The 26,053-nt window shown below is 35.9% G+C and overlaps 1 protein-coding gene across 4 annotated transcripts in view; it reads right to left on the bottom strand.

Moving 5' to 3' along the window:
- Ctnna1 (catenin alpha 1) overlaps positions 1–26,053 on the bottom strand; it is a 167,085-nt gene that overhangs the window by 23,507 nt on the left and 117,525 nt on the right. For all 4 annotated transcript variants that reach the window (XM_005327262.5, XM_013359554.4, XM_021727709.3 and 1 more), the window contains 3 exons: positions 25,819–25,971; positions 9,400–9,492; positions 2,351–2,507 (listed from right to left, as the gene is read on the bottom strand). In XM_005327262.5, coding sequence (XP_005327319.1) covers positions 2,351–2,507; positions 9,400–9,492; positions 25,819–25,971 — 403 coding nt within the window. The remainder of the gene's footprint in view (positions 1–2,350; positions 2,508–9,399; positions 9,493–25,818; positions 25,972–26,053) is intronic.

Genomic DNA, 26,053 nt, shown 5'->3' with positions numbered 1-26,053 from the left:
GCAAAGGGAAATTGACACATGGTGCACGTCTGAGTGAAGACAAGACGTGGCTTCTTGCTTACTGCCTATAACCACTATAAAGGACACCTACCTAGGCTGTGTATCAGGTAAGAATAGGAGTCACCTCCAGTCACCCCACAAAAAAGTTCTAGAGATGCAATGGGTAGGGTAGGTGCTTAACGTGTGTCAAAGATTCTGAGTGTTGGACATTAACTGCTCAGTCTACTAGAACTATGCATTGGCTTCTGCTTATCTCCTCCCTTCCTCCTATGCCCCTAAAAACAGAGGAATTGTGAATAAAAGCCTTGTCCTACTAATTACTACTTGACAGCCCTCAAGCAACCCTATGACAGAACATTAGAAAAACATACCAGGTAGCCCTCTAAGATTTAGATGCTCTAAAAACACTACAACTTCCAGGCTGGGACTGTAGCTCAGCGGCAGAGCACTGGGTTTGATCCTCAGCACCACATAAAAACAAAACAAAATAAAGGTATGCTGTCCGTCTACAACTACAAAAAATTAAATAAACAAACAAAAAAAATTATAGCTTCCTTAGACAACAGTTCCATATTTTCATCTGCTGAACAGAAACTGTCTAAACTCCTTTCCATCAAAAGAATCCTCTCTCAAATTCTCATATACTTGCATAAAAATTAAACACAGTCACCAGACAAAAGTATAATGCTAAAGAATTTGATTCTTAAAAATTTTCTAAATTTTATTTATTTATTTGTTAGTTTGTTTATTACTAGTCTTCTGTTTTATCATATACCTTGAAGACACTGCCTGGATCCCACTAAATGCTACTACAGAATACCTTTTTTTCCTCCGATTTGAAGAATGTTACATGAGGGACATTGATTCTATTACATTTTATTTTGCTGTAAGAAAACTGAAAATCCCTTGAGACTAAGTCTAAGCAATACCCAACCTAATCTCAAAAAAGCAACTGTAGAAATGCAGTATTTATCCGGAGGGGGGCTTTGAATTTAGATTTCAGAATATATTGTTTGCTTAAAAGTGTGCAGTGAAGGTGGAATGTTTTTCTCTAAACCTATGAAAAAGAATAACTTGGTACTTCAATGGGAAAAACAACAGAAGGCCAAGATTTCCCAAAAAAGCCATTGCTGCATTTTTGGCACCTGCAAAGTTGTGCTTGCAAATGAGTTTTTGTTTTAAAGTACCAGTAACCTGCAATTTGGCAGTCCTTCAGTAACATGGTTTGCCCTATTGTTTTGCAGTTTGCAGACTGTCTGCTTCTCACCTTTTCAAGCCAGAACTTCCAAACCCAAGGAAAGCTTGTAAAGACAGGGAACCATTGGTATTCAGAACACATGGTCATCCTTATATAGGTCATTGCTGGAGGATTGTGCTATGCATATACTTAAGTCTTGCTTCTCTTTCAAGCCCCATTGCCACTCAAAATCTCCCACATTCTGGCCCACAGTTCCGTATGATAGTTTCAGCCCTACAAGAACCCAGCCACTGGCTTCAGGAAGCCAGGTGCTTCCAGCGAAAAGCCATGTAGCCAAGCCAAGGACAACAGAAGCCCAAATAAATGAAGAATGTATTTAATGTTGCTCAACTCTAAGGAGACATGATTGAAATTTATCTCTGTGTGATAAACACTAAATTGCATTTGACAGACATTTTCTATATGAATGCAATTTACTATGTCATTACCAGTTTATGTTTATATAATGAAATCAACTGTTTTTGTGAGGTGAATTACACAGATTTATTTTTTCTAAGTTCATAATTAAAAGGCACTTAAATATTTCCTCTCTGTTTTCTATCTACGTATCATTCAGACAAAGAGTCTTTGGAAAAGTAGGCATTTAAACTGTGATCATTTCTGAGACAGGAGAGGTTTTCCAAGAAAAGGAAGGGGAAAAAACAAAACAAAACCTATTTTAAAAAGGAAACTAAAGGTGATGGTACTGAGAAGCTCTTTTTCTTCTGTTTCATAGGCTTATAACACAACCACAGTGTCTACTGGGATCAACACAGGTCAACAAATTTTCTAAACACAGTAGCAGCAAGAAGGGTGGTTACTGTGCTTGACAAGTCTATGAAAGCAGAGAAAATCTCAGATAGCTTTCTAACTCGTGCTTCCAGGATCTCGATCAGCCCCACCATGAGGGAAATAGCTCCAATTCCATCTTCTATTACTCAGGAGGCAGTGGTACTTTGTTTGTTTAAATTAAAATGAAAACTAACACAATATTATTACTAAAATAATTTATTTTACTTGCCCAGACATGGGGGACTTTGTCTATTACTGTAAAATTAGATGCCAGTAATTATGCACATCCTTACATGCTATGCTGGGGAACCAGTTCATTACCTGAAACAGCCAAGAAGTCATCAATAGAAGTAATGTCATCAACAGCATCTGTGAGAACACGGACTTGTTTTTCCCATTGTTCTTTAAAAAGATCCATGTTCTCTTGGGCCAGTTTACTCTGTGGTTTTGCTGCTAAAGCCAATGCAGCATTAATAACCTACAAAAGATATTAAAGTTATTTTTTTTTCAGAATCATGCAAATGAAACAGATGGGACAATTTGGTCAGTACAGTGGCAATGGCCTTGTCTTACATGAATTTCACTAGGACACATTATACCATATGTTCCACCATAACTATTACAAAGGTGAAGTGGTGAAGTGTTAAATAGGTTTTATGTTAAAGTCAAAGTTACACATATTTTGTTCAAAAACTATATGCAATTTTAAATACATTAAAAGTACCTCTAATCTCTTCACTCCATGATAGCAATTCTATAATTCTGACATTAAATTCAGCTTTTTTTCTCCTCACAGTTCACAATGTAGACACACCAAGAACTACATAATGAAAATTAAATGCTACATAAAAATGACTATCCTGTTTTTTCAAGTATTCCTTCATATTATTAAACATATATTGAAAATATTAACTGTTTATTATTCCATCTTATAGGTATACTATATTATTCTCCTACTATAGAGTAGCTTGTTCTAGCTTACTCTCCCACCACCAGTTAATAATCTTGTTATGAAAATCTAACATTTCACGTTGTAGATGCACTATCAAAGTATAGTTCATAAAAATATATTCAATTTCCATTTTCCTCTGCTTGTCTTTAACAAAGGCATATTTAACACATAAAAGAACTACCCAGGAGCCGGACACAATGGTGCAGTCCTGTAATGCCAACACCTGGGAAGCTGATGCAGGAGCATTGCAAGATGAGGCCAGACTCAGCAATTTAGCAAGACTCTGTCTCAAATTAAAAAATAAGAAGAACTGGGGATATAGTTCCATGGTAAAGTGCCCCTGGATTCAATCTCCAGTACAAAAAAGAAAAAAAAAAAAAGACATAACAACAACAAAAATTACATAGGAAAGTATATAATCTGCTAAGTTAAAAAAATTCTTTAGGACAGAGAAGATAGCTCAGCAGAACATGTGCCTAGCATATACAAGGGGCTAGGTTCAATCCACAGCACTGCACAGTGCACACATGGGTGAACATATCCAATGTTTTATTGAGATATAATTCATGAATCATGGTTTGCCCACTTAAGGAATATAAAATTCAATGATTTTTTAGTATAGTCAGTTATGCAACACTCACCACATTCAATTTTAGAACATTTTTATCACTCCAAAAAGAACCTGTATATACATTTGCAGTAATTCCCTATTTCCCTTCATACTACTTTCTGCCATCTTCTGGCAATCACTAACCCCCTCTCTTGTCTCTATGGATTTGCCTACTCTGAACATTTCATATAAACAGAATTATATAATATGTGGACTTCTATAATTAGTTTCTTTAACAAAATGTTTTGAAAGCTTATTCATGTTTTAGCATGTTGTCAGTACTTCAATCCTTTTCTGAAAAGTAATATTCTATGATATGGATGTCACATTTATTTATCCATTCATCAAATGAATAATACTTCATGAACATTCATATATGTGTGTCAGTTTTCATTTCTCTGGGGATGGAACAGAATTGCTGGATCATATGGTTAAGTTTACCTTTAACCTTTTGAGAAACTGCCTTACTGTTTTCCAAAATGGCTGTACCACTTTATTTTCCCACCAAGATGATGGTTCTGATGCCCCATATCTTTACCATCCCGCTCCTAATTTTAAAGTTAATTATAAAGTGGATATAAAATTACCTCACTTGCATTTCCTTGATGACTAATGGTGTTAGATTTTTTTTTTCATGTGCTTATTAACCATTTGTATATACTCTTTGGGGTATGTCTATTCATATTCTTTCATATATTGAATAACTAAAATAATGAGAGCAGTATCAAAATGAACTGAGAATAACAGGACTTCTAGGTACAAGAATACTTATGGATTAATGGAAATAAATATGTTTAAAGTAATGCAACTTAGAAAGAAAGCACAGACAAGAGAAAAGTGGTAGAAAGGAATGAAATAGGGATCTGAATAAGGCATAAAACTACAGGCAACAGGCATGCAAACCTGAGAACAGAGTTTGGGATGGCTTTTTAAGGTGCTACAGGAAGCATATCACTTCAGATCATATATAGAAGTTCCAATTTATTGCAGGGGCATTTAAGAACCATGTTATTAACTTGGCTCATAAAAGCTGTAGATGATAACAGACTAAAGAAGAATCAGACCCATTAGACTGGTGCACTACTTTTCTTCCCTCTAAACACTTGGAATGAAGCCATTTGAGCTTATTACTTACTAATGACCCACCCCTTTCAAAAGTGTCTGGGTTCAGACAATAATTTGGAGGAAGAGATAGCCTGCCTTTGCCCATATTATGCTGTGGCCTCCCACATTTTCATCATTCTAAGGCTTATTCTTTCTAGCTTTTCCTTCTTACCCTTCTTTTTTCACTATGGACTACTGTTTTCATTAACTCATTATTTCACTAACATGTCAATGTATCTGAGTTGAGCTAGACATCATACAAGTATTTAGCTGAAGAAAATGTTTCCTACATGGGCAGAGAATTATGTTTTAAATATAAAGATATATTTTCTACTATATATACTGTACACTGGGGATCCACCTCATCTGAAGTTATCATTCTCCTTTTGATTATAAAACTGCTTATTAAAGATGTTTGGTAAAAATTACTCCTTTCTATTAGGAATAGAAAGATACTTCATTAACATACTATTTTAAGTAATTGTCCAACATGATATGGTCATAAAACTCAAGCACCAATTACCTTAAAAATCAAAATGGTATTAATAAGAATACCTGCTGTCACCATTAGTTAAAAAATAAGTAAATGGACTCTCTAGTCAATAAATGAGAAACGGAAATGCCAGAAAAAGCTGTTAGAAATAGGAGGTGAGAAAATTACTGTTCAACACAGATTTTACCTTTATGTAGCAAACTGAAGTGTATCAATTGAAAAAAAAAAAAAACTCTTAGAATTGCTAGAGACAGTATAGATATCTTAAAAATCAACAGCCTTTCTACATTATCAAAAAATAACAAAACATAAAATGAGGAGTGTCAGATCTCCACAAAAGCAATTAATAATGAAATACATGGAATTCAATCTATCAAGAAACCAGCATGACAAAGTAAAAACCAAGTAGCTCAACTTTTCTAAGGTACATTAAACAAACTAAAATAAATGGAAACTCATTCAGGGATAGGAAGACTGACATATTTATCCACAAATTAATATGAAAATAAATGTCTGACAATAGCCAAGAAAATCTTGAAGACAGAAAGCAACAGTAATGAAAAGGGAGTTCAAAAGCATTATAAAACTAAAGTGATCAGAATAGTATTAAAAAAAACCAGACACTATCATTGGCAAAGTTTATGTATGATAAAAGTGACATCATAAATCAGTGGGGAACAGGTGCATTATTTTTACATATGATCTTTTAGTTTTTAGAGAAAAATAAAATTACGTCTTCACTTAATACTTTATTACCTACTTCATTTAAGTGCTGAATCACATTCACATATATATCATATGCACTAAGTTCATCATTGTTTATTTCTTTTATGTGCTAAGATTATTTCCAGATAATGAATTAAACCTAAAAACAACAAAACTATATGAATTTATTAATATTTGTAGGAAATTCTCTATTTCTAAGTTACAATGGGATCCGTCAATTTATAATTCTGATTGACTTATCCATTTAAACATATATGTCAGATTAAATATACAGATAAGTCAGTACGAAGAACACCAAAATACCAGTAGAGACATGGACTGCATTCTAATGTGAAGTAGTAATGACTAGGAAACATCTGGGGGTCTGAGGGAAAGAAATACAAATTTGCAAAGAGTATAAAACTAGGCACAAATGTTCGGTATTGGTGTCAATTTTCAAAACACAGCTACTGGTAGAACTTCCAGTACAATGTTTTACAACTGACAAGAGTGAATATCCTTGTCTTTTTTTCTGATCATAAAGTTAAGCACCCAGTCTTTTTTAAAATATTTTTTAGTTGTGGGTGAACACAATATCTTTATTTATTTATGTGGTGCCAAGGATCGAACCCAGGGCCTCACATGTGCAAGGCAAGCGCTCTACCACTGAGCCACAACCCCAGCCCAAGTATCCAGTCTTAGACTATTAAATTTGAAGTTGTAGATCAAAACCTATCAATTTTTCATAGATATCCTTTACCAGGCTGAGGAATTTCTCTTCCATTCTTTGTTTGCCTTCAGAGTAGAGAGATTAGAGGTATTCTTTATTTTATAACTTGATAGTTTCAAAATAAAATATGTATTACTTCTATTTCTTCTATGTCTCCCTTGCTATCTTGACTTCTTTCAACAGGTAGTGTTGGAGTTCCTGGACTGGCTTTTCTCTTTTTTCTACACTCCTCCCATCTTAAGCAATTTTATCTAGTCTCATGATTTTAAATACCACCCATATGCCAAGTATTCCCATACCTCCCACTTAGACCAATCATTGCAATTCCCAATTCATATCCCAAGTATATCCTAATATCTCTGCCTATATAGCATAGATATTTCAAATTGAACATGTGCAAAATAAAACTCATGGTTTTCTGCATTTAACCATGCTAAATGGGTTTCACTTTAAAATTCTTCAGCATTCAACTTCAAGTGGACTCAAACATGGAGAAGCAAGAGAACTACATTTGCTTAGTCTGGTTATTCTCCCCATCTCCTCATGCCTGGACTCTAAATGTAGGATTGAAGGGAAGGTATGAAACAATTACTCAAACACCTCCTTGAAGCATAAATCCATGGGTAAGTCTAGGTCAGGTGTAGCTCACAGAAGATTAAGACTTACTACCCTCAAAGAGTTTCAAAGTTTTAGGCTATCAATTGTTCAATACTGAGACTAATAATTTGAATTGCTGACAGATCTTTCAGAATAATGAAAGGATCTGTCAATAATGGGCTAGAGTCACAGCTTCCTCACTGAAAATCAAATGACCCATCCTGTTCAGTTTGCCATTACCAAAACTGTGAACACCCACTGTATTTGTCCTTACTGAACCTGTCTCAGCCCTAAGTGCATGGCAGTTTGTGAGCAAGGGCAGGAACAGGCCTAGTGAGAATCTGGAAAACAATCACATCTGGAGAACATCTTTTTATCCAGATCATATACCCAATACCAAGTGTTGTCTGGACACAGTTTAAAGCCCATTCCTCCTGATGCCTGGTTTAGTAGGACACATGAAAACTGCAAAAAGAGGGAGAAATGAGGCTTTCTGGCAGCAAAGTAAAAATGGCACATGGGCTAGTCACACACGGTTTATGGACACTAGCATTTTCATTAGGATATACTAGACACTTCATGTGATTTTTTTCCCCCTAAACTTTAAGATCATTTATATAAATACTCTTGGTAGGTGTGATCAGCGTTATGTTACCATCTGTTTCTGCAGATATGTGGAAGCATTGTCACTTTTCACGCATTTCAAAACCAAATGGAGAACCCAAAGATATTAAAAACAAAATGTTGATAGGGTAAAATGGCAAATTTGAAGAAAGAATGCCAATCTTTAGAAATCCAATCTAAATTTATTTCATACAACTTGGTGGTGATTAACACCACTGCACTTATTATCTGTACAGTATCAATCACTGGCATATTTCATGATTGTATTAAAGCTATGGAAAGCCAGACATCACACTAAGACAAAAAAAAAAAAATCATCGGAAAACTAACCATCTTGGGTTCAAGCGAATATTTATTTATAGGAAAGAGTCAAAGTAACAGTGTCATTTCTATGATCACTGTCTTATTACTCCAGTTCCTCTGCTTATTCCCATTTGTTAGTGGTCACTGCCAGCTGGCAGGACATGCAGTGAGAGGTTAATGTAAATCCTCAGAGTGTGCCATGAACATTCTCTACTTGAGAAAAAGGGAAGGCAACCACTTCCATTGAAACACACTTATACTGCTTAGAAATCTGAATGTCAGCAATCACACAGACAAGGTGAGCTCTATCATGGGAAACAGGCAACACACTGGATACTTAATAAAACATTTGTGCCATGCCTGGTGGAGCTCACCTATAATCTCAACAACTCAGAAGGCTGAGGCAGAAGGATTCAAGGCTCAAAGCTAGCCTTGGAAACCTATCAAGACTCTCAAAATGAAAAATAGGGATGTGGGAGAGAGCTGAGTAGTAGAGCACCCCTGGGTTCAATGCCCAGTAACACATAAACACACAAAGCATTCAATGTTCTATGTTCTTCAGTCTTTCTAAAGTGCCACATGCTTAACCTAGCCTAATTACCTGTTTTCCAATATGCCCTTATGAATGTAGAAAAGTTCTTGATCTTTTATTTTAGAGGCTAGCTGAATTAAATTGTATCATAGGCTGCTTTAAGACATTTAGTGCAAGAAGACAAACTTTCCAATGTGATTTCCTCCAATAGATATTGAATGCAGGTGAACAACTGTTACCACTTAAGGATAAGAGGAACCATTATGGTTCCAGTTGGATGTTACAGGTGCCCCCACCCCCCATTCCTGCTGAAAAGGGTATCAGCTGAGCAGTGTAATCACTCTCCAGAAATTGAGGACACTATGCATACATATATTTACTTATGTAGGTGTGTGTATTTTCCACCACTCAATGCCGAGGCCTTCTTTGCATGTACTAGATAAGCATGTGAGTCCAACAAGACTATGCATTTTTAATGTAGGGCAAGGAGGTAGTAATGCCAAGAGGAAACACTTAAACATAAACGTCTCCAATCTATATAGCATTTATGCCAGTGACTCAACTCCAAGACTTCTATTTAAAATTCTAGGAGTGAGGGTAAAAAGAAAGAAAAAGGGGAAGAGAAGGAGAAGGAAAAGGAACAGAAAAACCTTAAGCTTCATTTCCATTCTAATAAAATCCAATTTGGTGACATCATAAACATTTCCACCTGTACTTTACCTGAGGACAGAGGGCTTCTAACTGGCTTGCAGACATTCGAACAAGCTTTACTCCTTCTTCATTGTTTGAGATGGAACAGGCCAAGTTGGCAACCTGAAAGAGGGGAAAACACACAAAGATCTCTGAGGATTTTTCTCTTTTGACTTCTAAAGAAAATAGGCATACACCTATCCCTACTCCCAAATTTCCCAAAAGAGATGACAAGAGTATCAATGAGGCTTTACTTCTCAAAGATTATGTGCTTTTGAGAACATATTTGAAGATTCTGTACACAGCAACTATATACACTCAAAACAGATATCACATCATGAGTTTGTGGCCAAACTTTGAAAGATCCCAGAGCAAATAATTTACAGGTTTTAAGGGGGCTTGTTTAACCTGCCTGAACAGTAACTTCAGAAAGTGGCTCTCTGCTATAGTCAATAATGTGGGGAAAAAATGAGGAATCAAGGGCATTAGGAAGGAAATACTGGTATATACAAGTAAAGATGAATTTTGCAATTGCTTTTGAAGGAAGCAAATCAAAATTCTAAACTACCATTCTCATTTGATAGGTGTATATAAGTGCTGACTTTAAGCCAAGATAGTTTTTATTTGAACAAAAGTCTTTTTATTCAAATTTTAAAATGTCGTGAAGACATCAAGATGGGCCCAAAGGAACATAGAATATTCCAGATAAGCACAAAACTGTCCTTCAACTGGGTTCTCAAAAACATTAACAGCTGGACCCCTTCCTGGATGATAAGTGCTTAATGAAAATCTTTACCTTTCTACCAAATTATCTCAATGATCTAGCTTATATAGCCAGAAATTATCTTTCCAAGCTGTGTTTAGCTTTAGTAAAGCTCTGACTGTGTTGAGAATGTTGCTCTGTTGTGACTGCTAAGGCAGTGATCACTCATCCACAATTCTAAATGAATAGGCTTGCCAATTCCATTAGCAATGCCAGGGCCCAACTGAATATACAGTCTGAGACACATCTTTATCCCAGGTGCAGACTGAGTTATGAATGATAAAGGTGTAGGCAGTGGAATATCAGAGGCACTTTCCAGAATCTAAATGCTAGAGTAAACAAGGGCAATGGCAATAACCTTTGATTTTTCACTCCTCCACCCAACTTAAGTATATAAACACACAAGAAAAATTGTACACTCTCATGGCTGCTGTTTGCAATGTTACAGTTAAGGATTACCAGCTTTCTATAAGACTGGTAACTATCAGAATCCTGAAATACCTAATAATAAGAAGAAACAAAAGAAGTAACATGCAATTTAAGCATAAAAATGTGAAGAAATTAGAAAGTCAGATTTCTAATGATTATGAGGCCTTCAAAATCAGATAAAGAAGTAACATTTAAACTCCCCAAATCTTACAACTTTACCTTCTGCTGTAAACTGGACCTGAGCAAAGAGAGATTTCTCTTTAGGATAATAATCTACAGAGATAATTGTAGGTTTTTCTTTGCTTAAAAATCACTGCCAAATATGATCTAAGCTCTATGTTGTAAAACTTAAGACTTAAAAAAATTATCCCCAAAATGCATATTTTATGATTCTACATGAAAGGAGAAATCTTAAATTAGATGTATACATGAAGAATCTACAACTTCTATTGCTTTACTGCCTTAAGAAGGCATTCTGAAAAAAGAAAAGAAAGGTAGGTTGGCTGATGCCAACCAGAGAAGTATTAATTGTAGATTAACAAAGCTTCCTGGTAAGGGGAGTGTAGGAATGCCCAACAGCCCTGCCCATTCCCATCTTTCAGGAGGCCAGCATGACAGCAGACTTTAGGACCTTCCTTCACTGTGATCCTGCCTTCTACTTTCTAGTCATTAATACAATTTATATTCTCTCAATTCTGTGAATCCTTAAAACTCAAGGGAAAAAAACTTAAATTAATAAGCAAAAGACTGCATTCATATTCTCAACCACAAATCAGACACGTGGGGGTGTTGTATGGCTAAGGATGAAATGGCTAAAAATCTTTAAACCATCTCTTCTCTTTACTGATAACAAATCCTAACAAAACAAAAGTTATGGAAGACCTGTTCTTTATTTTAAAACATTACTTAAAAATGTTTCTGATATACTGTTGAAGGAGTAATGATCTACAAGAGTATATTGCTTGTTTCAGAAGCCTGGGAGGAGGAAGCAGTGCCTGTCACTGACAGTCTTCTCTGGATGAATGAGCTTCAATTCACCCTCCAGGGACAGGGCTACTCCTAACAATGACAAATGTGCAAATGCAGTCTTGACCATAGCTCTCTGGGAGGCTAATCATATACAGTGAAAGGAGGGAGTGAAGGGAGGGGTTTCCTAAATGCCTTTCTATAGAAAATCTGGGGCTCTAGAAAACTGGGATAGCAGTTAATACTGGGACTAAAGAAGAGTCTGCACTCTGAATGAAAAGCACTTGCAGCACCTAACTTCAATAGTAAACTGAGCAAAGTCAGACTTTGCAGAGCAACAAGAAATTAACTCTAGACTTGTTCTCAGAATAAATTATTCTATCTTTGCTGCCAAAGTAACCTGTGTATTAGGAAGTTGAATGTGTGTGATTCTTATTAATCCAAGAGGTATGCTATAACTGACACTATGATCACTGGCTTTGAGATCATAGAGTCTTCTCTCTCTGACTTCCACCTCCTTTAAGAATGGATCTTGGCAACAATAAAACAGGTGTGTGCCCGCCCCTCGGCTACAGATGGTGCCGCCAAGAAGCGGCCAGCAAGCAGAGAGAACAGACACAACATACCAGAATCTATGGGACACAATGAAAGCAGTTTTAAGAGGGAAATTCATTTCTTGGAGTTCTTTCCTTAAAAAAAGAAAAAACCAACAAATAAATGAGCTCACACTACACCTCAAAAACCTAGAAAAGGAAGAGCAAAACAATAGCAAATGTAGTAGAAGACAAGAAATAATTAAAATTAGAGAAGAAATCAACGAAATTGAAACAAAAAAAAAACATTGAAAAACTAAAAGTTGCTTCTTTGAAAAAATAAATAAGATCGATGGGCCTTTAGCCATGCTAACGAAGAGAAGAGAGAGAACTCAAATTACTAACATATGGGATGAAAAAGGCAATGTCACAACAGCCACTACAGAAATACAGAAGATAATTAGAAAGTATTTTGAAACCCTATATTCCAATAAAATAGAAGATAGTGTAGATATCGATAAATTTCTTAAGTCATACGATCTGCCCAGATTGAGTCAGGAAGACATACACAATTTAAACAGACCAATAACAAAGGAAGAAATAGAAGAAGCCATCAAAAAACTACCAACCAAAAAAAGCCCTGGACCGGATGGGTATATAGCGGAGTTCTACAAAACCTTCAAAGAAGAAATAATACCAATTCTTTTCAAGCTATTTCAAGAAATAGAAAAAGAAGGAGTTCTTCCAAATTCATTCAATGAGGCCAACATCACCCTGATCCCAAAACCAGACAAAGACACTTCAAAGAAAGAAAACTACAGACCAATATCTCTAATGAACTTGGATGCAAAAATTCTCAATAAAATCCTGGCAAATCGAATACAAAAGCATATCAAAAAAATTGTGCACCATGATCAAGTAGGATTCATTTCTGGGATGCAAGGCTGGTTCAATATACAGAAATCAATAAATGTTATTCACCACATCAATAGGCTTAAAAATAAGAACCATATGATCATCTCGATAGATGCAGAAAAAGCATTCGACAAAGTACAGCATCCCTTTATGTTCAAAACACTAGAAAAACTAGGGATAACAGGAACTTACCTCAACATGGTAAAAGCTATATATGCTAAACCTTAGGCTAGCATCATCCTAAATGGAGAAAAACTGAAGGCATTCCGTCTAAAATCTGGAACAAGACAGGGATGCCAGAGCAATTAGACAGACAAAAGAAATTAAAGGCATAAAAATAGGAAAAGAAGAACTTAAATTATCGCTATTTGCGAATGACATGATACTATATTTAACAGACCCAAAAGGGTCTACAAAGAAACTGCTAGAGTTAATAAATGAATTCAGCAAAGTGGCAGGATATAAAATCAACACGCATAAATCAAAGGCATTCCTGTATATCGGCAACAAAACTTCTGAAATGGAAATAAGGAAAACCACTCCATTCACAATATCCTCAAAGAAAATAAGATACTTAGGAATCAACCTAACAAAAGAGGTGAAAGATTTATACAATGAAAACTACAGAACCCTAAAGAGAGAGAGAGAAGATCTTAGAAGATGGAAAAATGTACCCTGTTCATGGATAGGCAGAACTAACATCATCAAAATGGCGATATTACCCAAAGTTCTCAATAGGTTTAATGCGATGCCAATCAAAATCCCAACGGCAAAATGATATGTCAGGAGCTTTGTAATGTTATGAACAACCAATAAAAAAAAAAAAAGAAAAAAAGAAAAGAAAATCCCAATGGCATTTCTTGTAGAAATAGATAAAGCAATCATGAAATTCATATGGAAAAATAAAAGACCCAGAATAGCAAAAGCAATTCTAAGCAGGAAGTGTGAATCTGGAGGTATAGCAATACCAGAGTTCAAACTGTACTACAAAGCAATAGTAACAAAAACAATGTGGTACTGGTACCAAAACAGGCAGATGGACCAATGGTACAGAATAGAGGACACAGAAACCAATCCACAAAAGTATAACTTTCTTATATTTGATAAAGGGGCTAAAAGCATGCAATGGAGGAAGGACAGCATCTTCAACAAATGGTGCTGGGAAAATTGGAAATCCACTTGCAACAAAATGAAACTGAATCCCTTTCTCTCGCCATGCACAAAAGTTAACTCAAAATGGATCAAGGAGCTAGATATCAAATCAGAGACACTGTGTCTGATAGAAGAAAAAGTTGGCTACGATCTACATACTGTGGGGTCGGGCTCCAAATTCCTTAATAGGACGCCCATAGCCCAAGAGTTAATAATAAGAATAAACAAATGGGACTTACTTAAACTAAAAAGTTTTTTCTCAGCAAGAGAAAAAAGAGAGGTAAATAGAGAACCTACATCCTGGGAACAAATTTTTACCCCTCACACTTCAGATAGAGCCCTAATATCCAGAATATGCAAAGAACTCAAAAAATTAAATAATAAAATAACAAATAACCCAATCAACAAATGGGCCAAGGACCTGAACAGACACTTCTCAGAGGAGGACTTACAATCAATCAACAAGTACATGAAAAAATGCTCACCATCTCTAGCAGTCAGAGAAATGCAAATCAAAACCACCCTAAGATACCATCTCACTCCAGTAAGATTGGCAGCCATTATGAAGTCAAACAACAACAAGTGCTGGCGAGGATGTGGGGGAAAGGGTACACTTGTACACTGCTGGTGGGACTGCAAATTGGTGAGGCCAATTTTGAAAGCAGTATGGAGATTCCTGGGAAAGCTGAGAATGGATCCACCATTTGACCCAGCTATCGCCCTTCTCAGACTATTCCCTGAGGATCTTAAAAGAGCGTACTATAGGGATATTGCCACATCAATGATCATAGCGGCACAATTCACAGTAGCTAGACTGTGGAACCAACCTAGATGCCCTTCAATAGATGAATGGATAAAAAAATGTGGCATCTATACACAATGGAGTATTACGCAGCACTAAAAATGACAAAATCATAGAATTTGCAGGGAAATGGATGGCATTAGAACAGATTATGCTAAGCAAATCTAGCCAATCCTTAAAAAACAAATGCCAAATGTCTTCTGTGATATAAAGAGAGCAACTAAGAACAGAACAGGGAGGAAGAGCATGAGGAAAAGATTAACACTAAACAGAGATGAGTGGGGGGAGAGAAAGGGAGAGAGAAGGGAAAGCATATGGAAATGGTAGGAGACCCTCAATGTTACACAAAATTACATATAAGAAGTTGTGAGGGGAAGGGGGGGAACAAGGGAGAGAATTGAACAACAGCAGATGAGGTAGAGAGGGAAGATGGGAGGGGATGGGAGGGGATGGGAGGGGATGGGAGGGGAGGGGAGGGGAAGGGGGATAGTAGGGGATAGGAAAGGTAGCAGAATACAACAGTCACTAATATGCCATTATGTAAAAACGTGAGTGTGTAACCAATGTGATACTGTAATTTGTATTTGGGGTAAAAATGAGAGTTCATAACCCAATTGAGTCAAATGTATGAAAGATGATATATCATGAGCTAGCTTTGTAATGTTTTGAACAAACAATTAAAAAAAAAAAGAATGGATCTTGTTGAAGAGCACAAGGTTTCAGACAACTTGGAAACCCCTGATAAAATACAATTAGCCTTAAGTTTTGCTGGTTTGAGCTATTGAAGAAAAGACTATAAAAGCCAAGCTGTGTTAGATCAACAAATATGACATCTGTATAAAGCTGGAAAGTACTACATTTGCTCCAATGGATTATCTGTACTCAAAATAATATTAAGTATTTTGTGTCCTTTACCATACCTAGGGCACATGATTTACTTAAACAAAGTTGTTTTCTACTGTGTTCAGTTAGTGCTCCTGGTTTTGTATTTGGCTGTTACTCAGTTGCCCCTCACCCTAGAACCTTTGTAGGAAGACAAGACAACATTTCTTTTTGTGCTCCTCTCCTAATGGCTTACTCCTGTTGTAGGAATGAAACAAGTGGGAAGATCTATGGAACAGGAGTTACAAAGTATATATAGTGATACCACAATCCAGGTAGTAGATACAGGGGTGAACCTACCACCCGAGTTCTCCTTTAAAATGGCCTGAATTTCCCAGTCAAAAGTAACAATGATATCAATAATTCAACTTTACCAAATTTTTCATACATAAACAAGAAGTCCCAACTGCAAGTCACATAAATTTCAAAGGCACTCAAGAAGTTTCTAACAATTATTCCCAAAGTCATAGGGGGAAATGATGAAAAGAGGCTAGCTAAATCTCCAACTTTCCAATTTCTAGAAAAGGCTGTTGGCAATCTTCCTTGGAAGAATAAAGATATCTTACTAAAAATGAAGTATGCATGGATGACAGAAAAAGCTCTAAAATGGGATTTTAGAGATTGAGGGATTTTGTGGAATATAAATTATATTTCAATAATGTTAACAATACTCCATTTTTAAATATAAGGTTAAGCAGGCAAAAAATAAATAGAAATTACCAGACTAGAAACATGAAAGCAGAGATTCAGAGAGGTAAGCAAGCATTGAAAACAGTGTTAACCTTGGGATAGGATAGGGTGAAGTAGTACCAATCCATGATCAGAACTTGGGTTTTTAATAGAGCAATGCCAGGGAAGGTCCCTGAGATCAGAAACTTCACCTAAAGTTAGAACAGCCAAAAGGCAACCCACCTTAATGGAAAGTGAATTAAGGAAAAAAAGTCACCATGAAGAAGAAAATAAATACTTGCTAATCAGCATTCACTCAAGGGAGAAGAAAAAGCCCCCAACTAAAATTCTAACCAAAATTTGGCTCTCCACAGGGGTGTAGGTATAGAAATTATGTTATTTATATGGCAAGCAAAATTTTGGGGTTTAGTACCTTAAGCAATTGGCCAAAGCAAATATAAATGGAAATTTTCTCTCATAAGAAAATCTAGACCTAAGACTCAAAAGCACTTCCACATACAAAATGTCAGGAATGTGAATTCCCAATAAACACAGAAAGTACACAAGGTAATAACCATCTTGGGCAAAAAATAAGCAAAACAACCCTTTATATAAAATGATCCATAATGAATGCAGACACTCAAATAATCAAAAATGAAATATACTTCTATTAAGAGGGAAAATAGCATACATGAGAAAAAAGACATCTAAACATAACTACACAGACTTGAAAAAGACCAAAACAGAACTTCAAGAAAAAGTAGCAACTTGTATCACTTCTATAAATATAAAAACTTGACTAAACACTGCTTAAAAGAGAAATATTTATCTGGAAAGTCAAACTAAAGAAATCATTTGTAAGGAAATTAAGAAATTTTCACGATATAGAAAATGTGGAAACCACAAAAGAGGAGATATGAAAGATAGAGATGATGCACTATTTCATTACTAAAAATTTCAAAAGAAAAAAAATGCTGGGATACAAGATACTGTAAGAAAAAAAAATGACTGAACATTTTTCAGACAGAATGAAATATAACTTCCAGACTTGGGAAGTCAAATTCTAAACAGGACAAATAAAAATAAACCATACTTAAACATGCTAAAGTAAAGCTTTAGAACAACAATAAACAATCAATCAATCCAAGGGCATTTACTCCTAACAGATCTCTCTCTCCTACTAAAGAATTTCCTAAAGAACATACTTCAAGGAGGTAAGAGATCCCAGAAGAGGGTTTAATATTCAAGAAGAAATGGGAGACAATAAAAAGCTATCAGGAGGCAGGGGTTGTAGCTCAGTGCTAGAGCGCTTGCCTAGCATATGTGAGGCAGTGGGTTCAATCCTCAGCACCACATAAAAATAAAATAAAGGTATTATGTCCATCTACAACTGAAAAAAAAAATGATGAGCAGAATTACATAAAGGTGCCCCCAAAGGAAATAATCAACAGTCTAACTCATGGGCTAAAAATTAAATAAAAGAACCAAAATACATACAACTATATTTAAGTTAGAGAATGAGTGCATTCTAAAATTCTTACACTGCTTCAGAAGAAAGAAAAGATAGAAATTAGCCCATCCTGTGAGTTAAACATACATGTTAAGGCATTCATTTTCCACTAATATAAGACAGAGTATATGACTTCCAAAGAAGTAGTTGGGGGGAGGGTCAGATGGAGGACTCAATCAGTTTAAAAGAAAAAAAATAAGAGAAATAGAAAATGAGGAAAGGATTGAAAAGGTTAAGAAAGATAATAAAATGCAATACTAAAATTAATTCACATTAGTAATATTAATGAATATCATGAAGCCTTCAGTCCTCCCAATAATGTCATAGACAAGCTAAAGGTCATATGCTGGCTTAGCCCCTAATGGATCATAGCTGGCTCAGTGGCAACTGTTTGTTACAACTTTGTAGAGTACTTACAAGAAGAAAAACAAAACAAAACAAAACACCCCACTGTGCTATATTTATTATTAGAATGTTGAGGATACTATTTATTTAATCATTCAAAGTCCCTCATACAAAAAACCCCATGTAAGAATTTTTTTTACCTTCTATTTTTAGAATAGACCGAATTTCGGGGGGGGGGGATGGTCTTTTGTTGTTGTTGTTGTTAATCTTAAATATAAGAACTACACAACTGTGTGTGTTTCAACTCCCCTTCATCACTTCCCACCAGTAATTCAATGTAAAATCCAAAATCAAGCATGGCAATTAAGTTTGTAATTGTCTACTCTTCTTTTCTTGGTCCCAATTTTCCTTTTCTCCCTATTTTATCATATGTTTTTGTTCAAAATAAGTCATGTCAATCTAATTCTAGAGAGGAGAATATAAATATAAGCATTGCAACAGCAGATACAAAACAGGATTAGAATAGTGTATTTATTGAAAAAATAATAAAGTATTTTAGACAGCTTGGATATTTTATATATTTTTAAGGTTTTTACTTGTAGATCACCAGAGGATCTGTAATCATTTAAATTTAGATGATACTGTACGAACGACGGTCTCTTATGTCTATTCTACTTCATGAGAATGCACTACTAAATCTAGAAAGGTGCCTGTCAATAGATGAGCCCATTGTTAGTGTTGTTTCCTGATGGGGAACTGGAGGGCCTATTTACTCTGTTCTGGAAAAGAGTCAAGGTTGGGCAGAATGATTCCTTAATCATCCTACCACACTCAAAAGAGAGCAACAACAAAAAGAATCTTGAGGCCTCTTGAGAACAGGGCTTATCCAACTGCTTTCACCTCACTGTCCCATAATTTGACAAGGCGGCTAAGTTCAGCCACAAAAAAAAAAAAAAAAAAAAAAGGCAAGCTTGTCTGTGGATAAGGTACATGCAGGACACTTCTTTCACATAGCCATGTGTACCTGAACTTAAAGACCCTTGAAAATGTGAGAAAACAAAGTTTGGTGTGTTTAGAATTCTTCTGGAATCCAAGGTTAGAAATCCCCCAAGGATACCTGACTTCTTTCATGCAAACATCTTTCAGTTTTAGAAAACTGAAGCTTCATTTAAATTTGCTATTGGTCAGATTTTCAGCCTATAATATCCAACAGATGCACTGAGAAAATTCCAAGATGTCACAGGTGATAATGTAAGGTCAATGTTTAATTCAAATGCTCTTCACAGAGCCTTCTTCAACCACATATCAGCATATCACAGAATAAAAGTTATAATGCCGATCATTCAATTTGCAGTTAAAATACACATTTCAAACCAATAAAGCTATACTCTACGAAGTCCCTGATAATGAGAAATATTGGAGGAGGGGGAGCAAGTGATGACAGTATAACTCAAAAGCACACCAGTTACATTCACTTTTTAGTTTTCAATTCATAAGGCTATGAATGAGATACAATCTTATTGTTGCAAATTCAGTTTAATAAGAGGCACATTTTAATATAGTATCTGAATCTGAAGGGAAAGGGATACTAAATGATATATAGTTTTTATAGGCATGACTTTATGAATGGCATTTTTTCTATTCATTCTTAATTTATAAAATTGATAAGACTCAGAAGAGAACAAAATTAAAAGGGAAACTGATTACTCTTTAGCTATTAAGCTGCTCACTGCCAAAGGAGGTGGGCAAGAAACAAAGCAATTAAAAGGACATATGGTTGTTGCATTATTGACAAAAAGGTTAATATTTCTGACAGCAAATTAATTTTTAACATCAATACACTTTAAATTGAAGAGCAACATAAAGAAACAATTAACTTCATATGAGAGAAAGAAGTGCAACCAAACAATTAAGAAAAAAAGCCTTCAGTGCTATACTCCAGAACAAAAGAAAATGGTAAAATCACCCAGTTCACTAACACTGCCCCTCAGCTCCTGCTCCCCTTATTCAATGACCCTTGGGACATACAAAATCTATACACACTTCACATATGAAAAGGGGGCTTCAAAACCATGCAGAGAATTACCCAACACTTGAGCCAACATGGACAAGTAACTCTCAACTACCTGGACAGTCACTTTGCAAGGCAGATGGTCTCTATCAACCTTGCAAATGTGCTTCCCATTTCTAGGTTTTAATGATATTTTACTGAATAGTATTTTAATAGAACTTGAGCTGGGAAGTGGAAGGCAGCTAGTGTCCACAAAGAAGCTGCTAGAACAGACTATTCCTATTGTCACCTCATTTTTATGGAGGTAAACAAGGTAGATATTAAAAAGATATGAGGGGTATGGTATGAACATGCTCTATCTAGATGACTTAGCAAGATAAAATAAAAGAATCCCTAGCCTGGCATGAAGATGCAAGCCTCTAATCCAAGTTACTCAAGAGGCTGAAGCAGGAGGATTCCAAATTTTCAAGTGTAAGACCACATGTGGCAACTTTTGAGATCCGGATCAAAATTAAAAATAAAAGGGCTGGCAGGGGTTGATCCGGATCAAAATTAAAATAAAAGGGATGGCAGGGGTGGGGGCTGGGGAGGACAACTGGGGTTGTAGCTCAGTAGTAGAGCACTCACCTGCACTGGGTTCAATACTCAGCACAAAAGACAGAGAGAAGGGGTGGGGGAGGAGAAGGGCGGGGGATTGTGTCCATCTACAACTTAAAAAGTAATAATTTTTAAAAAGGGGAGCTAGGGAGGGGCTGGGGTTGTGGCTCAAGGATATAGCACTTACCTAGCACACGTAAGGCAATGGATTCGATTCTCAGCCCCACATTAAAATAAACAAAATAAAGGTATTGTGTCCATTTACAACTTAAAATAAAAATTTAAGGGGGGGGGCGGCTAGGGATAGAGCTCAGTGGTAGAGTACCCCTGGGTTCAATCCCCAATACCACAAAAAATAAAGTGAATAAATAAAAATTAAAGGAAGTCTTAATTGGCTAAAAGGCTAACTGTTCCAATCAAGAGAATGATTTTCAGTGGCAAGCAGAAAGGTTATTATCTTGTGCTTTGTCTTAAGTCAACATATTTTTTAAAGATCAGATTAGATAAAAGTAGAAAAGACGTACTCATCTTCCTATAATAAAGATAAAAAATGACATATTTCAAAAGAGGTAGCCAATAATATGAAGAACATGGCAACAGAAATCCTGAAAAAACACTAAATTGGATGTAAATTTATATTCAATGAGTGTCAAAACCACACATATAGTTGTACACTAACACACACCATACTGACAGGAATGGACAAGACGGCAATGTGCAGTATCACCTCCACAGGAAAAACCCAGAAGCTCTGACTGACAATGAGCTCAGAGGCATCACTGCATATGCTGCCCAAAGGCCAAAGCCATCCTGGGATACACAGTCTACCTCTGGAATGATAGAGGTAGAGCTATAGCCAAGACCTCCATCTGCTATCACTGAAGGAGGTGTTCAGTGAGGGCTGGCACTTGAATGGAGGGCAGCCAGGGAAGAACTGTGATGAAGAGAACCTCTGGAGGGCCTGAGTAAATCATGTAGACTAGTAATTTGTCCAACAGAAATATACTGTGAACTACATGAGGACTTGTCGATTATTTAGTAGCCACACCAAAAAAACTAAAAGACAAAATTAATGATGTTTTATTAACCCCAAAATATTATTTCAACATGTACACAGTTATCAAAAATTACCAATAAGTTATTTTATATTCTTTTTCCATACCACATATTAGAAATATATAGATATATACTGTATACTCAAAGTAATTCTCAACTCACACATGTGGAGCAGCAAGATGGGTGGGAAGGTTTAAGAGGAGACTGGCCCTCTGCTCCTAATCACCAGAGACTATACTATTAGAATATACTACCTCTGGAGGAAGTGAGTTTCTCACAACTGAAGGAGTCAAAGAAAGATTACATGATGATAAAAAATGCTGCAGAAAGGGATCCACACAGTGAGAATCTTTAATTTTATGAGGAAGAACCACTCACCCTGGTATGAAGAGATGAATTTGATTTCCTGGAGAAAAGAGAAAGCCTGACCGCTAAAGGGCAGAAACTAAAGGGAAAAACAAAACTCAAATAAAGCAAATAGTTACAAGGTAAGAAAAGTAGTACTTGACTGGGTAAAAGCCATAAAAAGGGTCTACCTAAGGTGCAGGAAACAAACCTGCCCTCTCTTACTGCTTCCATGTTGTGCTTATGGTTTGGTAGCAAGGTAGGCTGGCTGTGAAGTTAAGCTACCTGAAAACCATGCATTCCACATACCTTCAAAGGAGGTGTTGAATATTATATAATTTGTTTCGTTTGCTAGATTTCTGGGAAGGAATATATAAATTATTGAAATTTCAGTAGTGATAAGATCTCTTGATTATTCACAGCTGGCCCTAATAATTTATGTTATTAAGGTGATTTAGGTGAGGGGGACAACCATCTGATTAGACAATTGGGGCTCTAAGTTCAGTTCCTTATTGGAGGAGAGGGGAACTGGAAATAAGCTCCATTAAATCATATATTCAATTAATCATAACTACAATGAAACCTCACTAAAGCTCTGGACACAAACAGAGAAGTTGGTTGGTTGGTGTATACATGGATGTGACAGGAGGGTGATGTGCCTTGATTCCACTGCGAAGGGGTACATCTTTGCATCTATGCCTTCCCAGATGCCCACTGTGCCTCTCTTCATTTGGCCGGTTCCTACGTCCTTTTAAACAAAATGTTACATGAAATGTTCTAATGAATTATCAAACCTGCGATGGATCATGGGAAACCCCTAGATTTGTAGCCAGTTGATCAGAGTAGAAGTGGCCTGGGTACCCCAAACTGGCAGCTAGCATTTGAGATATGGGCAATCTTGCTGGGGACCATGGCATTAATCTGTGGGACTTCACTAATTCCTGATGGCTACTATCAGAACTGTACTATAGTATTTTAGGAGATCCACTTCTCCCAAATATATCTGGTAGTATTCTGCAGAGAGGCTGCAAAATCTGAGCTTTTCCTTTCCTGCCAGGGCCTTATCCCCATAGCTGAGCTCAGCTCAGCTCAGCTTTTTATTTCCCTCAGCCCCAAAGAAAATGGCTCTCAAACCAAAATTGGCCTGTAGACATCTACTCCAATTAGGAGGGAATGACTAAAAAGAAGTAAAAAAAAAATTAACAAACCACTCACAAGGAGGTATTTTAATTTTGCCAAAACAAATCTTTGACTAGTTCAATATATTTCATTATAACGCAAAAGTAGTAATGCCTTGTCATTGAAGAATAAAGCTCTGCCTTGAGTCAGGAATTTAAAGCTCTAAAACACTTTGAAAATTCATTTCCTTTTCATAGACATATGCAATTATATATCTTACTATCTCTATTATTATAAATGTAATTTAACTGTTTGTAGAATGGTATTACAAAGCCTATGGTTATGCCTCAGGCATCGAAAGGCCACATGTCATTTAATACATAGATAAGAAGGGGGTGGGTGTGGGGATTGAGGACACAGAGGAGGGAAAGAGGTTAGAAAAGGGTTAGAACTGAGCTGTGGTGGGAATACCACATTCTAATCTCTAAAGAAGCACTTAGTGATGTTCAGAATGAAATAAAAATCACAAGCTTGGGAAAACTTCTGAAGCAAGGTCTCCAATGTTACCAATTCCACCCCACCCCTGTGCTTCTCAGTGAGTATTAGGCTATCACTAAGATAGTGAGCTGGGGCACACAATTCTCATTGTTGCAGGGATACAATTTGACTAAACTTAGGCAAGCACTTAAAGTCTTTAAGCCTCTATTCACTTACCTGAAAAATGCTGTTGTGGAAAGTATAGAATATTGGTATATAGTCCATCTTCAGAAAGTGTTAGTTCTGTTAACGCTGGATAGAGGCTGAAGATGATGCAGTTGGCCAAAATAAAGGGCCCTCCAACTCAAGCAAAAACAAGGGCTGCCCTCTCTTTAGCTGCCACACTAAGCTTGTTAAGGCTGGCAGTGTCATTGATTGCTATCACTCAGACAAACCCTAATACAAGCTACTTATAAGAGATTGCCTTCCCGACACAATCTTTGTACATTTGGAAATTACATCTGTGTTATCATGTGACCATTACGAACAAGATTATGCTTAATGGAGACACAAATGAAAGTCTCCAATTTTAGTTGCAGATGCCAAAATAATTAACTTAAATAGCAGTAGACTTACCTATGTATTCTGTACATAATCAATTCAGGTCAGAATAACAATTAATGCTCAAAAAAACTAGATTTAAAATTAGTAATGCATTTAATGTGATTACTGATGTTTTCCTTGGAATATTTTTATGGTATTAACCTGGGCTAATGTTACCATAAATTCAAATGCACAAGACACACATTTTACATGAAGGCCATTTTCTGTTCTTAGGTAATGACCAACTTACCAAATGGTTTACATCTTATCTTCATCAAATTTTAAGTGTTTTGCATTAATTTATAAAATTAAACAACTTGAGTATATGTTTACTGTGTGTCACATTTCACAAATATAGCAATAATGAATAAATTAAATAATAACAAATTCAGTTAGCTTAACTTACCTGGAAATTTAATGACAATTCACTTTTTATTCTTATGACCCTACAAACAAACCAACCACTGCTATACAGATTTCTACTCTGTAAATATATCTAATTAGCATCATGTCAGGGCTTATTTTCTTCACTTTTAATTTAAAATTTTTTAATATGCTGTCATTTTTTAAATTTTTAATAAAATAGATAATTCTATATTACATAGAGAGCAAGTCCACCTACTCTTGTTGATAAAAATTTAGAAATATTTTCTATAAAAAGCTTAATTGGGAATTGATCCATCATATCATGATTTCTATAGGTTCAGAGTATTCATCCTCACCCCATTCTTACTAATTGAGAAATTTTAAAATTCAGAATAATTTTCTTCATTTTTAAAGTAATAAGATGGGTCTGAGTCTATGACTCTGACATAAAACTAGTAAGCACCTGACATACATCATCTTTTGTTCCTTAAAATAACCCTAAGGTAGGTATCATTAGTATCCTCATCTAACAGACAAGAAATAGAAATTGAGAGGGCTTAGGTAACCTGCCAGGAGACAAGGCCAGACAATGTGACTCCCTGAGAGCTCCAGCTCTTAGCTACAACCATTTTCTACACTGCTTTTAAAACAGTGCCATGATATATATATCTTTACTCATATTAACATTGTTATGATGTGAAGTTTCTAAGATCGAGTCTGTCTATATAATTAGTGTAAAACTGACCAAAATGGTGGCTTGGGATATTCAGTGACAATATTATTCTCATTTTATACATGTTGTATATTAGGTGAACCCTTAACATTATTTAGCTGATTAAAGCATGTGAATTAGACTTGCCACACTTCACCAAGTTACTTAACAGTTAATGAAACTGTTAATGTACTTACCTCAATCAATTTGTTGGCATGTTCACGAAAAACTTGGGCATACTCCTTAACTTCTTTCTCATTTCCATTCTTTGCAGCTTCAATCAATACTAAAAGTGGAACGTTGGTTTCCAGGAAAGAATCTGAAACGTGGTCCATGACAGCTTTGCGGAGCTAATAATTAAATTGTATAAATTTGATTTTATTTCCACCAAGTAGCTAGATCATGTTTTTTTCTTTAGTACTTTAAAATCTA

Source organism: Ictidomys tridecemlineatus, chromosome 1, assembly GCF_052094955.1.
Source record: "Ictidomys tridecemlineatus isolate mIctTri1 chromosome 1, mIctTri1.hap1, whole genome shotgun sequence".
Taxonomy (NCBI): domain Eukaryota; kingdom Metazoa; phylum Chordata; class Mammalia; order Rodentia; family Sciuridae; genus Ictidomys; species Ictidomys tridecemlineatus.
Note: the sequence above shows the minus strand (reverse complement) of the source record. Positions and strands in the feature narration are given on the sequence as shown.